Source organism: Arachis hypogaea, chromosome 3, assembly GCF_003086295.3.
Source record: "Arachis hypogaea cultivar Tifrunner chromosome 3, arahy.Tifrunner.gnm2.J5K5, whole genome shotgun sequence".
Classification (NCBI taxonomy): Eukaryota; Viridiplantae; Streptophyta; class Magnoliopsida; order Fabales; family Fabaceae; genus Arachis; species Arachis hypogaea.
The window spans coordinates 99153998-99171779 of NC_092038.1; the positions used below are offsets into that span (position 1 = coordinate 99153998).

At 38.0% G+C, this 17782-nt stretch overlaps 1 protein-coding gene across 1 annotated transcript; it reads right to left on the minus strand.

Moving 5' to 3' along the window:
- Window positions 1-5530: 5530 nt before the first annotated feature.
- LOC112779118 (uncharacterized) lies at window positions 5531-17424 on the minus strand. The gene is made up of 2 exons (XM_025823375.1): window positions 16956-17424; window positions 5531-6213 (listed from the first exon to the last, which is right to left on the minus strand). Exons 1-2 carry the CDS (start codon window positions 17422-17424, stop codon window positions 5531-5533), a joined length of 1152 nt encoding a protein of 383 aa, XP_025679160.1.
- Between the last annotated feature and the right edge of the window lie 358 nt (window positions 17425-17782).

A 17782-nucleotide genomic window follows, 5' to 3' on the forward strand; every position in this document is an offset into this window, starting at 1 on the left:
ATCAAACTTTCTCTTCATCATACATGCCATGCTACTAATAACTGGGTTTGGAGAAACAACCCATTTTTCCAATCCAACATGTACATCACATACTTTATTAAAGTAAATGTTGGTAGTTAGAACTTGAGTTCCAGAAAACAACTAAGTCACATCATAAAAAAGTTTTAATTTACCACAAATTTCTTTTGCAAATTCCTATTCCTCATTACTTGGCACACTTTTATAATTGGAGTCTTTTTATTTTACTCGAGCAAAGACATCTCTATACAATCATGCAGTTTCTAACATCACATAAGTAGAATTCTATCTAGTCATACAATCAAGAGATAATTTTTTTTTTGTAAAGGGAACACCTGACTTACTACACCAACTCACAAAGGTTTCATGTCTTTTACTAGTTGAAATCCAATACACTACACTATTACAAATTTTCTCCACACGTTCTATAACTAAATTGAAATCATCCTTCACAATTAGGTTTAAAATATGAGCACAGCAACGCATATGCAATAACTTACCCCCTAGCAACTAATAATTTAAGTCTAGACGTCCCAAAAACACATCAATCGTAGCATCATTTGTAGAACAATTATCCAATGTAATAGTTAATAATTTTCTATCTAAGTTCCACTCCAACAAAACTTTCATTAATGCATTAGAGAGAACTTTACTTGAATGAGGAGCATGAACATAAGTAAAGCTGAAAATTGTTAAAAATATATCAGATAAAAAAATATCATAAGTACATCAAGAATTAGAAAGCATATCTTATACTAGAAGCAAAGTTTAAGGTATTACCTCAATACTCACATTTGCAAATTCCATAAACTATCAATGTAGTGTGCTGTAACAACCATGTATCTTTTTTCCTAGTTGAAAGTCCACATGTCAGTTGTAATAGTCACTCGACTATCATTTGCATCCATCATCTTGTTTATGTTAAGCTTCTCCACTTTGTACATTTCAAAGATATCCTTCTTTATTGTGTTTCGGCTTGGCATCTTAAACATTGGTTGCATTGAAGCAAACACTTTTCTTGTTGCCACATGATCCACATATGACAAAGGATACTCATGCACACAAATGGACTTGGCAATCAATTTTCTTGTGTGAGATGCATCAAATATAAAAGCATCTGAACTATTCTTTCCATGTCTTTGAAGAGATTCGTCAATTGTTGATTGTCTTGAAATTTGTAGCCACATTCCTTGGATTGGCACCAAGAATAGACTTACAATGGATTGGCACCCCTTCAAAGACCAATGTACAAATGCCCAAAGATCTGGACTCTGCTCTTTGGACGTTGGACGCCTGGAAGGGGGCAGGAAGCTGGCGTTGGAAGCCAGTTTTGGGCCTTCTAATTTGAAGCAAAGTATAAACTATTATATATTTCTGGAAAGCTCCAGAAGTCAGCTTTCCATAACCATTGAGAGCGCTCCATTTGGACTTTTGCAGCTCCAGAAAAGCTCTTTCGAATGCAAGAAGGTCAAATCTGGATAGCATCTACAGCGCTTTCTCTGTCTCTGAATCAGACTTCTGCTCTAGCTCCTAAATTTCAGCCAGAAAATACCTAAAATTGCCCAAAAACACAAAAACGCATAGTAGAATCTAAAAAATGTGAATTTAACACTAAAACCTATAAAAAATCAATAAAAACTAAATAAAAACTACTAAAAACTATATGAAAATGATGCCAAAAAATGTATAAAATATCTGCTCATCATCTACCATGCTTCATAGAGGGATTCACCCTCTTTCTGTCTAAAGGTCTGAACTTTCACCCTAAGCTTGCTCAACATCTAAGGTGGGAATAACTTGGTCAAAAATGCATTTACCACCTTCTCCCAAGAGTCTAGGCTTTTCTTAGGCTGAGAATCCAGCCATAACCTAGCTCTGTCCCTTACAGTAAAAGGGAAAAGCATAAGCTTGTAAATCTCTAGATTCACTCCATTAGTTTTGACAGTATCAGAGATCTTCAAGAAATCAAAAATGAATTTGTTTGGATCTTCCTGTGCAAGTCCATAAAACTGGCACTTCTATTGAACTAGAGTGACCAGTTGAGGTTTCAACTCAAAATTATTTGCATTAATGGCAGGTATAGAGATGCTGCATCCATAGAAATCAGAAGTGGGTACAATAAAGTCACCTAGGACCTTCCTTGCGTCTCCTCTGTCATTGGAAATGGCTGCCATGTCTGTATTCTCTGTTTCTTGTTCGAAAAGCTCCGTAAGGTTTTCTCTGGAGTGTTATGCTCTAACTTGTTGTAAACGCCTCCTTAGAGTCCTCTCAGGTTCAGGATCAGGATCAAGGAGAGGTTCTTTTTCCCTATTCCTGCTCATAAATAACAAAAAAGAATGCAAGTAGAGAAGAAGAAAGGATTCTTTATGTCAGAGTATAGAGGTCCTTTGTTAGAGAGATAAGTCAAGAGGAAAAGAAAAGAAGATGTCCTTCAATAAGGATAGTTTTTGAAAATCAATAAAGAGAAAAGAAGAGATATTTTCAAAAGTGGAGACGGAAAGAGAGATGAAATTTTCGAAAAAGGAGAAAGATAAAGTAGTTAGGAGGTTTTGAAAAAGAAGAAAGAGAAAGGAAATAGAAAGAGAATAAGGTAAAACAAGTAACTAACTAACCAACAAGAATTGAAAATAAAAGATTTGATTTTGAAATTCAATTTTAAAAGAAAGTAGAGAATTAAAACTTAAAAGTTTTAAATTTAAAAAGAAGATAAGATAAGTAAGTTTTAAAATTTAAAAAGAAAGATATGATAAAGATTTAAAAATATTTAGAAACATAAGATTAAAATTTTGAGAATCAAACTTTTAAAAGATTAAGTAAAGATTTAAAAAGATAAGATTTAAAATTTTTAAATTTTGAAGATTTAAAGTAAAAAGATTTGATAAAGATTTGAAAAAGATTTTGAAATTTGAAATTAAAATAAGATAAAATAAGATATATGAAATTTAAAGAAAGATACACAAAAGTTAAGATAAAGATTTGAAAAAGAATTGAAAAGATAAGATTTGAAATTAAAATTTAAACTTTACTAACAAGAAAATACCAAACTTAAAATTTTTAAATTAAGATAAGAAAAGATAGCAAGATTTTCGAAAATGTAGACAAAGATAAAAGAGATATTTTTTTGGGATTTTCGAATTTTAAAGAAAAAGAAAAACAACTAAGAGACACCAAATTAAACTTAAAAATTTAAGATCAAATGACACTAATTTTCAAAAATATAAAGGAGAAACAACTAAAAGACACCAAAATTAAAATTTTTAAAATCAAACAAGAAAAATTACCAAGAATAATTCGAATATCAAGAAGAGAAAACAAGAACACCTTCGAAAATTTAAAGAAAAAGATGAAAACAGACGAGACACCAAACTTAAAAACTGACACAAGACTCAAACAAAAGACAAAGATTACCAAAGAAAAGAAAAGGTTTTGAAAAAATTTTTGGAACAAAAACAAAAGACACAATCAAAAGAGTAACTAAACTGTAAAAAGTACCTAATCTAAGCAATAAGATAGTCTGGTAGTTTGTCAATCTCGAACAATCCCTAGCAACGGCGCCAAAAACTTGGTGTTCAAAATTGAACTCCGCACAATTTAACTGGCAAGTGCACCGGGTCTTCCAAGTAATACCTCTGGTGAGTGAGGGTCGAATCCCACGGAGATTGTCGGATTAAGCAAGTAATGGCTATCTTGTAAATCATAGTTAGGCGATTAGAAAAGATGGTTGTTTGTTTGAAAGTATAAATAAAAATAGTAAAGAACGAAATACCGGTTGATGTGAAAACAGTGATAGAGATATAGTTAAGGCTTTGGAGATACATATTCTTTCCGGTTTAACTTTTCGTACTGTCTACTTTAATAACGAATGATTCATTCAATGACAGCCGTAAGTGATTAACTCATGTCCTCTCATCGAGTTAATCTCTTCTAAACCATAGCAGTCCACCATATCTGAGCAACTCATATCCTCTCATCAATTTAACTCAAGGATTCCCACTATAGCCAAAGGTGAAGACCTAAGCAATCCACTCCCCTTCGCGATCCTACTCAAAACGCCACAGACAAGTTCGGATCTTCCAGATCAGGGAATGTTGCTTCTCTGACTCTAGGCTTAACACCACAAAGACCTCAGTAACCCACAGTCAATGAGATTTTATGTCACTTATCCAAAGTCGCCCAGGTATGCTCTTGTAATCTGCAGTGCACTCTCTAGCTGTGGTTCAATGCTATCTGGGTCAGGACTCACACAGAACCCATGTAGAACAAGGATGAATGTCATGGTTCATCCTTAATTCATGAGATGAAGACAAAAAATGCACAAGAGAATGGAATTAAATGTGTATTGATATAGAAACAGTAATATTATTAATCCATAAGAATCAGCAGAGCTCCTAACCCTAACATAGGAGGTTTAGTAGCTCATAGCTTAAAGAAAGTAATAGTAAAAGGTGCAAAGGGGTAAAAGATCCCTAAAAATGATGATCTTTCTTCTATATATAATAACCTAATAAGTAAGGAGTACAAACGTATGATAGACTAGACTAAAGGTGCGAAAGTCCACTCTTGGGCCCACTTTGATTGAGTACTTGGGCTGAGCTTGGCGTCCAACTTGAGGGATGGGCATTGAACGCCCACTAAGGGTTGATCCACACTGCCTCATGCTTCTTGGTGGGCATTGAATGCCCTAAAGGGGGTGTTTGGGCGTTCAATGCTGGCTTGAGTTCCTTTGGGGCGTTGAACGCCAGAAAGGGGGTAGTACTTGGGCTTCAACGCCCAATATAGGCAGGCTCCTTCGAAGAAAAGTATAGACTATTATATATTGCTGAAAAGCTCTGAAAGTCAGCTTTCCAATCCCATTAAGAGCGCATCATTTGGACCTTTTTAGCCCTAGAAATGCTTATTTGAGTGCATGGAGGTTAGAATCTGACAGCATATGCTATGCTTTCCTTGCCTCTGAATCGGACTTTACCAAAACTCCTCAATTTCAGCCAAAAATTACCTGAAATCTTCAAAAAACACAACAACTCAAATTAGAATCCAAAAATATGAATTTTGCACTAAAATCTATGAAAATATAATGAAACTTAAACAAAACATAACCAAAATAATATGAAAATAATACCAAAAAGCGTATAAACTATACACTCATCATGTGCCTATATGCAAAAACACTATATGGACATGTGAAAGAAGTTTTCTCCTGGTTTTTAGGATCTACCATAATTTGGTTGTAGTCTGAATAGTCATCCAAGAAGTAATAGTAGGCATGTCCTACTAATCTTTCCAACATTTGATCCATGAATGAAAGAGGAAAGTGATCCTTCTTGGTGGCTTCATTGGGCTTCCTATAGTCTATGCACATGTGCCAACCAGTCATAGTTCTTGTTAGGATCAATTCATTCTTCTTATTAGGTACCACAGTGACACCACCTTTCTTGGAAACCACTTGGACCGGACTCACCCATGAGTTGTCAGAGATAGGATAGATCACCCCTGCCTCCCATAATTTCAACACCTATTTTTGCACAACCTCTATCATTGTAGGATTCAGTCTTCTTTGTGGTTGAACTATGGGTCTTGCATCATCTTCTAGAAGGATTTTGTGCATGCACATTATTGGACTAATTCCCTTTAGATCAGAAATAGTCCAACCAATGGCATCCTTGTGGCTCCTCAGAATTTGAAGCAAGTCATTCTCTTCCTCCTTACTCAGTGAAGAGCTAATGATCACTGGGAAGGTATCATCATCTCCCAAGAATGCATACTTGAGATTGGAGGGTAATGGCTTGAGTTCAAGCTTGGGTGCTTCCTCTTTTTCTTTCTTTTTCTCTAGCACAATTGGGGTGGCTATGATCTCCTCTGGTTCCTCATTACATGACTCATGAGCCACTTCAAAAGCTGCATCAAACTTCTCTTCTCCCAAGACCTTATGCACCAAGGATTCAATAACATGAACCCTCATGCATTCTTCAGGAGGTTCACTTAGGTAGTTTATTGCCTTGAAGACATTGAATACTATCTTCTCTTCATGAACTCTGAGAACTAGTTCCCCCTTTTGAACATCAATGATAGCTCTGGAAGTTGCTAAGAATGGTCTCTCCAAGATGATTGAGGCATTGACATCCTCTTCTATATCCACCACCACAAAGTCAGCTGCGAAGATAAATTCACCCACTTTCACTAGCAGATTCTCCACTACTGCATGAGGAAATTTGAATGATCTATCAGCCAGTTAGAGGGCCATGGTTTAACTTCTTCAATCAACATTCTCCTCATCACTGACAGAGGCATCAAGTTGATGCTAGCACCTGATGAGCGGATAATTTATACGCTTTTTGGCATTGTTTTCATATAGTTTTTAGTAAGTTTGAGCTACTTTTAGGGATGTTTTCATTAGTTTTTATGTTAAATTCACATTTCTGGACTTTACTATGAGTTTGTGTGCTTTTCTGTGATTTCAGGTAAATTCTGACTGAAATTGAGGGATTTGAGCAAAACTCTGAAGAAGGCTGACAAAAGGACTGCTGATGCTGTTGGAATCTGACCTCCCTGCACTCGAAGTGGATTTTCTGGAGCTACAAAACTCCAATTGGCGCGCTCTCAACGGCGTTGGAAAGTAGACATCCAGGGCTTTCCAGCAATATATAATAGTCCATACTTTATTCGAAGAATGACGACGTAACTTGGCGTTGAACGCCAAGTTCATGCTGCTGTCTGGAGTTAAACGCCAGAAAAACGTCATGATCCGGAGTTGAACGCCCAAAACACGTCATAACTCAGAGTTCAACGCCAAGATATGCCTTAGCACGTGAATTCATCAAGCTCAGCCCAAGCACACACCAAGTGGGCCCCGGAAGTGGATTTATGCATCAATTACTTACTCATGTAAACCCTAGTAGCTAGTCTAGTATATATAGGACATTTATCTATTGTATTAGACATCCTGGATTGTATTTTGATCCTGTGATCACGTTAGAGAGGGCTGGCCATTCGGCCATGCCTGAACTCTTTGCTTATGTATTTTCAACGGTGGAGTTTCTGCACACCATAGATTAAGGGTGTGGAGCTCTGCTGTACCTCAAGTATTAATGCAATTCTATTATCTTTTATTCAATTCTCTCTTATTCTTATTCCATGATATTCATTCGTACCCAAGAACATGATGAATGTGATGAGTCAGATTACCCTCATTATCATTCTCACTTATGAATGCGCGTGATTGACAACCATGTCCGTTCTACATGCAACAGAGCTTGAATGCGTATCTCTTAGATTCCCCAACAGAATCTTCGTGGTATAAGTTAGATAGTTGGCGGCATTCATCTGGATCCGGAAAGTCCAACCTTGTCTGTGGTGTTCCGAGTAGGATCCTGGGAGTCCGGAAAGTCCAACCTTGTCTGTGGTGTTCCGAGTAGGATTCCGATCATGAATGACCGTGACGTGCTTCAAACTTTAACCTGCTGGGCGTTGGTGACAGACGCAAAAGAGGGATTCTATTCCAGTAGGAGCGGGAACCAACCGGTGATTAGCCGTACTGTGACAGAGTGCGTTGCATAGTTTTCACTGCGAGGATGGGATGTAGCCATCAGCCACGGGTGATGCCTCCAGACTGGTTAGCTGTGCGAGTGACAGCCGCACAGGTTATTTCCCCGTGAGGAATGAAAGTAGCCACAGTTGATGGTGAACCCCTATACAAAGCTTGCCATGGAAAGGAGTAAGAAGGATTGAGTAGAAGGAGTAGGAGAGCAGGCGTCCTTGGGCTCTACAGCATCTCCATCCGCTTATCTGAAATTCCCACCAATGAATCTGCATAAGTGTTCTATCCCTTTTATTATTCCTTTTTATTTATTATAATTACAATTCCTCTTTCTTCTGCCTGACTGAGATTTACAAGGTGACCATAGCTTGCTTCATACCAACAATCTCTGTGGATTCGACCCTTACTCACGTAAGGTTATTACTTGGACGACCCAGTACACTTGCTGGTTAGTTGAACGAGATTGTGAAGAAAATAAACAATGCCCTCAGAGTATACATCTTTTATAAATACATACAAGTGATCACAATTTCGTCCACCAAGTTTTTGGCGCCGTTGCCGGGGATTGTTCGGGTATGGACAACTGACGGTTCATCTTGTTGCTCAGATTAGGTAATTTTCTTTTCAAAAATCTCTTTCAAAATTTTTCTTTTATTTTTCGTTTTTCCAAAAATGTTTTTCGAAAAAAATCAATAAAAATACAAAAAAATTAGAAAATCATAAAAATCAAAAATATTTTGTGTTTCTTGTTTGAGTCTTGTGTTAATTTTTAAGTTTGGTGTCAATTGCATGCTTTTAAAATTTTTCTTGCATTGTTTTCGAAAATTCATGCATTCATAGTGTTCTTCATGATCTTCAAGTTGTTCTTGACAAGTCCTCTTGTTTGATCTTGATGATTTCTTGTTTTGTGTCTTTTGTTGTTTTTCATGTGCATTTTTGCATTCATAATTTTCATGCATTAAAGATTTCTAAGTTTGGTGTCTTGCATGTTTTCTTTGCATCAAAAATTTTTCAAAATTATGTTCTTGATGTTCATCATGATCTTCATAGTGTTCTTGGTGTTCATCTTGACATTCATAGCATTCTTGCATGCATCTTGTGTCTTGATCCAAAATTTTCATGTTTTGGGTCATTTTTGTGTTTTTCATTCAATATTTAAAAATCAAAAATATCTTTTCCTTATTTTCCTCTAAAATTTCGAAATTTTGGGTTGACTTGGTCAAAAATTTTTAAAAATTAGTTGTTTCTTACAAGTCAAGTCAAAATTTCAATTTTAAAAATATTATCTTTTCAAAATCTTTTTCAAAAATCATATCTTTTTCATTTTTTTTAGCATTTTCGAAAATTTCAAAAATATTTTTCAAAATATTTTCAAAATCTTTTTCTTATCTTTTTATCAAATTTTCGAAAATTAGCTAACAATTAATGTGATTGGTTCAAAAATTTGAAGTTTGTTACTTTCTTGTTAAGAAAGGTTCAATCTTTAAATTCTAGAATCTTATCTTGTAGTTTCTTGTTAGTTAAGTAATTTTTAAAATTAAATCTTTTTTTTTTAAATATCTTTTTCAAATATATCTTTTTATCTTTTATCTTATCTTTTTCAAAAATTTTATCTTTTTCAAAATTTGATTTCAAAATATCTTATCTAACCTCCTATCTTCTTATCTTTTTCAAAATTTGATTTCAAATCTTTTTCAATCAACTAACTAACTCCTTGTTTGTTTCTTATCTTTTTCAAAACCACCTAACTACTTTTCCCTCTTTTTCAAAAATTCTTTTTAATTGTTTTAAATTCTAATTTTAATCTCATCTCATCTTTAATTTTCGAAAATCACTAACCATTTTTTCAAAATTATTTTCGAAAATTTCTTTCTCTTTTCTTCTTCTATTTAATTATTTAATTACTAACACTTCTCTTCACCTCTCTTCATTCACATCCTCACATCTCTGCCATCCTCACAGTTGTGTTTCTTTTCCACTCTACCCCTTTCTTCTTCTACTAACATAAAGGAATCTCTATACTGTGACATAGAGTATTCCTCTTTCTTTTCTGTTTTCTTCTCTTTCTTATGAGCAGGAACAAGGAAAAGGGCACTCTTGTTGAAGTTGATCCAGAACCTGAAAGGACTCTGAAGAGAAAATTAAGAGAAGCTAAATTACAACAATCCAGAAACAACCTTTCAGAAATTTTCGAACAAGAGAAGGAGATGGCAGCCGAAAATAATAATAATAATAATGCAAGGAGAATGCTTGGTGACTTCACAAAGCCAACATCCAAATTTGATGGAAGAAGCATCTCCATTCCTGCCATTGGAGCCAATAACTTTGAGCTTAAGCCTCAACTAGTTGCTTTGATGCAACAAAACTGCAAGTTTTATGGACTTCCATCTGAAGATCCTTATCAGTTCTTAACTGAATTCTTGCAAGTCTGTGATACTGTAAAGACGAATGGAGTTAATCCTGAAGTCTACAGATTCATGCTTTTCCCTTTTGCTGTAAGAGACAGAGCTAGAATATGGTTGGATTCACAACCTAAGGATAGCCTGGACTCCTGGGATAAGCTGGTCACTGCCTTCTTAGATAAATTCTTTCCTCCTCAAAAGCTGAGCAAGCTAAGAGTGGATGTTCAAACCTTCAAGCAAAAATATGGTGAATCCCTCTATGAAGCTTGGGAAAGATACAAGCAGCTGACCAAGAGATGTCCATCTGACATGTTTTCAGAATGGACCCTATTAGATATATTCTATTATGGTCTCTCTGAATTTTCGAAAATGTCACTGGACCATTCTGCAGGTGGATCTATTCACCTGAAGAAAACGCCTGAAGAGGCTCAAGAACTCATTGACATGGTTGCAAACAACCAGTTCATGTATACCTCTGAGAGGAATTCCGTGAATAATGGGGTCCCTCAGAAGAAGGGAGTTCTTGAAATTGATGCTCTGAATGCCATACTGGCTCAGAACAAAGTGTTGACTCAACAGGTCAACATGATCTCTCAAAATCTGAATGGATTGCAACATGCATCCAACAGTACTAGAGAGGTAGCTTCTGAAGAAGCTTATGATCCTGAGAACCCTGCCATGGCAGAGGTTAATTATCTGGGTGAACCATATGGAAATACCTATAACCCATCATGGAGAAATCATCCAAATTTCTCCTGGAAGGATCAACAAAAACCTCAACAAGGTTTTAACAATGGTGAACGCAATAGGCTGAATAATAGTAAGCCATATCCATCATCTTCTCAGCAACAGACAGAGAATTCTGAACAAAATAATTCTAATTTAGCTAATATAGTCTCTGATCTGTCAAAGGCCACCTTCAGTTTCATGAATGAAACAAGATCCTCCATTAGAAATTTGGAGGCACAAGTAGGCCAGCTGAGTAAGAAAGTTATTGAAACTCCTCCCAGTATTCTCCCAAGTAATACAGAAGAGAATCCAAAAGGAGAGTGCAAAGCCATTGACTTAGTCAACATGGCCGAAAGCACAAAGGAGGAGGAGGACGAAAATCCTAGTGAGAAAGAACTCCTGGGACGTCCTCCAAGCAAGAAGGAGCTTCCTAATAAGGATCTTGAGGAATCTGAGGCTCATGCAGAGACCATAGAGATTCCATTCAATCTCCTTCTGCCATTCATGAGCTCTGACAATTATTCATCCTCTGAAGAGGATGAAGATGTGACTAGTGAGCAAGTTGCTCAATATCTAGGAGCTATCATGAAACTGAATGCCAAGCTGTTTGGTAATGAGACTTTGGAAAGTAAACCTCCCTTGCTCATTAATGAATTAGAAACTTGGATTCAGGAAACTCTACCTCAAAAGAAACAAGATCCTGGCAAGTTCTTAATACCTTGCACCATTGGCACCATGAGCTTTGAGAAAGCTCTATGTGATCTTGGGTCAGGGATAAACCTTATGCCACTCTCTGTAATGGAGAAGCTAAGAATCATTGAGGTACAACCTGCCTTGTTCTCATTACAATTGGCAGATAAATCCATGAGAGAAGCTCATGGGATAGTAGAGGACGTGCTAGTAAAAGTTGAAGACTTTTACATCCCTGCTGATTTCCTAATCCTAGATACTAGGAAGGAAGATGATGAATGCATCATCCTAGGAAGACCTTTCCTAGCCACAGCAGAAGCTGTGATAGATGTCAACAGAGGAGAGTTAGTCCTTCAATTAAATGGAGAATACCTTGTGTTTCAAGCACATGGCAATCCCTCTGTGACAAAAGAGAGTAAGCATGAAGAGCTTCTCTCAGTTCAAGGTCAAGAAGAGCCCACACAGTCAAACTCTAAGTTTGGTGTTGTGAAGCCATAACCAAACTCTAAGTTTGGTGTTCAAACCCCATATCCAAACTCTAAGTTTGGTGTTGGGACTAGACAACATTGACTTGATTGCTCTGTGGCTCCATGAGAGCCACTGTCAAGCTATTGACATTAAAGAAGCGCTTGTTGGGAGGCAACCCAATTTTATTTATCTAATTTTATTTTATTTTGTTTCTTTGTTATTTTTATGTTTAATTAGGTACATGATCATGAGGAGTCACGAAAAAAATCAAAAAAATTAAAAACAGAGTCAAAAACAGAAGAAAAAAATTTTTCACCCTGGAGGACGCGCGGGCCGGCGTTCAACGCCCAGAAGATGCATCTGGCGGGCGTTCAACGCCAGAACAGAGCATCTTCCTGGCGCTGAACGCCCAAAACAAGCTACATCCTGGCGTTTAACGCCAGGATGCGCACGCAGAGGACAATCTGGCGCTGAACGCCAGAAACAAGCTTGAAACTGGCGTTCAACGCCAGAATCAAGCATCACATGGGCGTTTAACGCCCAGAACATGCACCAATGGGCGTTTGAACGCCAGAATGGTGCATGAAGGCAATTTACACGCCTATAAAGTGAAGGAATGGTATTTCTTTTCACCTCAGGACCTGTGGACCCCACAGGATCCCTACCTCAGGATCTGTGGACCCCACAGGATCCCCACCTACCTTTTCTTTTAATCCTATTCACACTCTCCTAATCCAAATCTCATTCTCAATGTCACCCTTCCCAAAAACCTTCACCAATCACATCAATTTCTCTTCCCAATTACCCCATGCACCACTCACATCAACCTCCTCTTCCCCATAAACCCCACCTACCCCCACTACATTCAAATTCAATTTCCCACCCATTCCCACCCAAAATGGCCGAAACCTAACCCTTCCCCCCTCCCTATAAATACCTCCCTTTTCTTCTTCATTTTCACACAACATAACCCCTTCTTCTCTCATATAGCCGAACCCCTCTTCTCCTTCTCTACCCAAATTCTCTTCTTCTTCTTCTACTCTTCTTTTCTTTTTTGCTCGAGGACGAGCAAATTTTAAGTTTGGTGTGGTAAAAAGCCTAGCTTTTTATTTTTCATTCACCATCAATGGCACCCAAGACCGGAGTTTCCTCAAGAAAAGGAAAAGGGAAGGCAAAAGCTTCCACTTCCGAATCATGGGAAAAGGAGAGATTCATCTCCAAGAGCCACCAAGACCACTTCTATGATGTTGTGGCAAAGAAGAAGGTGATCCCTGAGGTCCCCTTCAAGCTCAAAAAGAATGAGTATCCGGAAATCCGACATGAGATCCAAAGAAGAGGGTGGGAAGTCATAACCAACCCCATGCAACAAGTCGGATTATTGATGGTTCAAGAGTTCTATGCTAATGCATGGATCACTAGGAACCATGATCAAAGTATGAACCCGAATCCAAAGAACTATCTCACAATGGTTCGGGGGAAATACTTAGATTTCAGTCCGGAAAATGTGAGGTTGGCGTTTCATCTACCCATGATGCAAGGTGATGAACGCCCCTACACAAGGAGGGTCAACTTCAACCAAAGGTTGGACCAAGTCCTAATGGACATTTGTGTGGAAGGCGCCCAATGGAGAGTAGACTCCAAAGGCAAACCAGTCCAACTAAGAAGACTGGACCTCAAGCCTGTAGCTAGAGGATGGCTGGAGTTCATCCAAAGATCCATCATCCCTACAAGCAACCGATCTGAAGTTACTGTGGATCGGGCAATCATGATTCATAGCATCATGATTGGAGAGGAAGTAGAGGTTCATGAAGTCATAGCCAATGAACTCTACAAAATAGCTGACAAGCCTTCATACATGGCACGGCTAGCCTTCCCCCACCTCATATGCCATCTATGTTATTCAGCTGGAGTTATCATAGATGGAGATATCTCCATTGAAGAAGACAAGCCCATCACCAAGAAAAGGATGGAGCAAACAAGGGAAGTCCCTCACGGCCCCCAAGGAGAACATGAGGAAGTTCATCAACAAATGCCTCATGGAATGCACTTTCCTCCCAACAACTATTGGGAGCAACTCAGTACCTCCTTAGAAGACTTGAGCCAAAACGTGGAACAACTAAGGGTGGAACACCATGAACACGCCCTCACTCTCCAAGAAATAAGAGAGATCAAAGAGCTATGAGAGAGGAGCAACAAAGGCAAGGAAGGGACATAGAAGAGTTAAAGAACATCATTGGTCCTTCAAGAAGAAGACGCCACTAAGAGGTGGATTCATTCCTTGTTCTTTATTTTCTTTCTGTTTTCGGGTTTTAAGTGTTATGTTTATCTATGTTTTTGTGTTTCTACTTCATGATCATTAGTGTGTAAACCATGCCTTAAAGCTATGAATAAAATCCATTAGTCTTTCACCTCTCTTAAAAGAAAAATGTTTTAATTCAAAAGAACAAGAAGTACATAATTTTCGAAATTATTAGTGAATTTAATTTAATTATATTGATGTGGTGGCAATAATTTTTGTTTTCTGAATGAATGCTTGAACAGTGCATATTTTTGATCTTGTTGTTTATGAGTGTTAAAATTGTTGGCTCTTGAAAGAATGATGAACAAAGAGAAATGTTATTGATGAACTGAAAAATTCATGAATTGATTCTTGAAGCAAGAAAAAGCAGTGAAAAAAAAAAGAAAAAAAAAATGGCGAAAAAAAAAATATAAAATAGAAAGAAAAAGCAAGCAGAAAAAGCCAATAGCCCTTAAAACCAAAGGGCAAGGGTAGCAAGGATCCAAGGCTTTGAGCATCAATGGATAGGAGGGCCCAAGGAAATAAAATCCAGGCCTAAGCGGCTAAATCAAGCTGTCCCTAACCATGTGCTTGTGTCATGAAGGTCCAAGTGAAAAGCTTGAGACTGAGTGGTTAAAGTCGTGATCCAAAGCAAAAGAGTGTGCTTAAGAGCTCTGGACACCACTAACTGGGGACTTTAGCAAAGCTGAGTCACAATCTGAAAAGGTTCACCCAGTTATGTGTCTGTGGCATTTGTGTATCCGGTGGTAATACTGGAAGACAAAGTGCTTAGGGCCACAGCCAAGACTCATAAAGTAGCTGTGTTCAAGAATCAACATGCCTAACTAGGAAAGTCAATAACACTATCTGAAATTCTAAGTTCCTAGAGAAGCCAATCACTCTAAACTTCAAAGGAAAAAGTGAGATGCCAAAACTGTTCAGAAGCAAAAAGCTACAAGTCCCGCTCATCTAATTAAATTAATATTCATTGATATTTTGGACTTTATAGTATACTCTCTTATTTTTATCCTATTTGATTTTCAGTTGCTTGGGGACAAGCAACAATTTAAGTTTGGTGTTGTGATGAGCGGATAATTTATACGCTTTTTGGCATTGTTTTCATATAGTTTTTAGTAAGTTTGAGCTACTTTTAGGGATGTTTTCATTAGTTTTTATGTTAAATTCACATTTCTGGACTTTACTATGAGTTTGTGTGCTTTTCTGTGATTTCAGGTAAATTCTGACTGAAATTGAGGGATTTGAGCAAAACTCTGAAGAAGGCTGACAAAAGGACTGCTGATGCTGTTGGAATCTGACCTCCCTGCACTCGAAATGGATTTTCTGGAGCTACAGAACTCCAATTGGCGCGCTCTCAACGGCGTTGGAAAGTAGACATCCAGGGCTTTCCAGCAATATATAATAGTCCATACTTTATTCGAAGAATGACGACGTAACTTGGCGTTGAACGCCAAGTTCATGCTGCTGTCTGGAGTTAAACGCCAGAAAAACGTCATGATCCGGAGTTGAACGCCCAAAACACGTCATAACTCAGAGTTCAACGCCAAGATATGCCTTAGCACGTGAATTCATCAAGCTCAGCCCAAGCACACACCAAGTGGGCCCCGGAAGTGGATTTATGCATCAATTACTTACTCATGTAAACCCTAGTAGCTAGTCTAGTATATATAGGACATTTATCTATTGTATTAGACATCCTGGATTGTATTTTGATCCTGTGATCACGTTAGAGAGGGCTGGCCATTCGGCCATGCCTGAACTCTTTGCTTATGTATTTTCAACGGTGGAGTTTCTGCACACCATAGATTAAGGGTGTGGAGCTCTGCTGTACCTCAAGTATTAATGCAATTCTATTATCTTTTATTCAATTCTCTCTTATTCTTATTCCAAGATATTCATTCGTACCCAAGAACATGATGAATGTGATGAGTCAGATTACCCTCATTATCATTCTCACTTATGAATGCGCGTGATTGACAACCATGTCCGTTCTACATGCAACAGAGCTTGAATGCGTATCTCTTAGATTCCCCAACAGAATCTTCGTGGTATAAGTTAGATAGTTGGCGGCATTCATCTGGATCCGGAAAGTCCAACCTTGTCTGTGGTGTTCCGAGTAGGATCCTGGGAGTCCGGAAAGTCCAACCTTGTCTGTGGTGTTCCGAGTAGGATTCCGATCATGAATGACCGTGACGTGCTTCAAACTTTAACCTGCTGGGCGTTGGTGACAGACGCAAAAGAGGGATTCTATTCCAGTAGGAGCGGGAACCAACCGGTGATTAGCCGTACTGTGACAGAGTGCGTTGCATAGTTTTCACTGCGAGGATGGGATGTAGCCATCAGCCACGGGTGATGCCTCCAGACTGGTTAGCTGTGCGAGTGACAGCCGCACAGGTTATTTCCCCGTGAGGAATGAAAGTAGCCACAGTTGATGGTGAACCCCTATACAAAGCTTGCCATGGAAAGGAGTAAGAAGGATTGAGTAGAAGGAGTAGGAGAGCAGGCGTCCTTGGGCTCTACAGCATCTCCATCCGCTTATCTGAAATTCCCACCAATGAATCTGCATAAGTGTTCTATCCCTTTTATTATTCCTTTTTATTTATTATAATTACAATTCCTCTTTCTTCTGCCTGACTGAGATTTACAAGGTGACCATAGCTTGCTTCATACCAACAATCTCTGTGGATTCGACCCTTACTCACGTAAGGTTATTACTTGGACGACCCAGTACACTTGCTGGTTAGTTGAACGAGATTGTGAAGAAAATAAACAATGCCCTCAGAGTATACATCTTTTATAAATACATACAAGTGATCACAATTTCGTCCACCAGCACCTAAGTCACAAAGTGCTCTTTCAATGGTGATATCCCCTATACTGCAAGGAATTTGAAAACTCCCTGGATCCTTCAATTTTTGGGGAAGGTTCTTCTGTATGATAGCACTACACTCTTGGGTCAAAACCACAATTTCTTTTTCTTTCCAACTCCTCTTCCTAGACATGAGTTCCTTTAAGAATTTGGCATATAGAGGCATTTGCTCTAATGCTTCAACAAAGGGGATATTAATTTGAAGCTTCTTGAAGATTTCAAGGAATTTGAAAAACTGCTTGTCCCTCACACCCTTTTGAAACCTTTGAGGGTAGGGAGCTCTTGACACATAAAGCTTCAAAACTTCTTTCTCTTTAGGTGGAGTTGGTTCAGGGGTCACTTTCTCCTTTGATTTGCTAATTTTCTTGTTAGCTTTTTTACCTTGTGTTTCTTGGCTTCTAGATACTTCTTCTACCATCTTCCTACTTCTTAGTATGATGACTTTACACTCTTCCCATAGGTTAATTTTAGTGTCACTGGGGAAGATGTTGGTAAGTTTGGCTAGTTGCTTAGATATTTGGCCAATTTACACCTTCAATTTTCTTATTGAAGCACTTTGATTTTGCATGATGGACCTTGTCTCTTCTCTAAAGCTCTTCATCTCCTCTCTAGAATTCTCTACATCTTTCATAAACTTTTCATAGAGTAGTTCCAGCCTAGAAAGTCTTTGAATTTCTAAAGATGGTTGTGTAGGTTGTGGTGGTTAGCTTGGGTTAATTTGGGAGTGAAATTGGTTATTTTGTGGTTGTATATTGTTTTGGGATTAGAAAGGTGCA

Bases quoted from the DNA above. Each gene is read 5' to 3' on its own strand.
- LOC112779118 (XM_025823375.1), bottom strand. From the start codon at position 17,424: ATGGTAGAAGAAGTATCTAGAAGCCAAGAAACACAAGGTAAAAAAGCT. The intron at 6,214-16,955 runs GTGATCACTTGT...TTCCTCATGCAG, and splicing joins AGGTGCTGGTGGACGAAATT to TAGTGGAGAATCTGCTAGTG.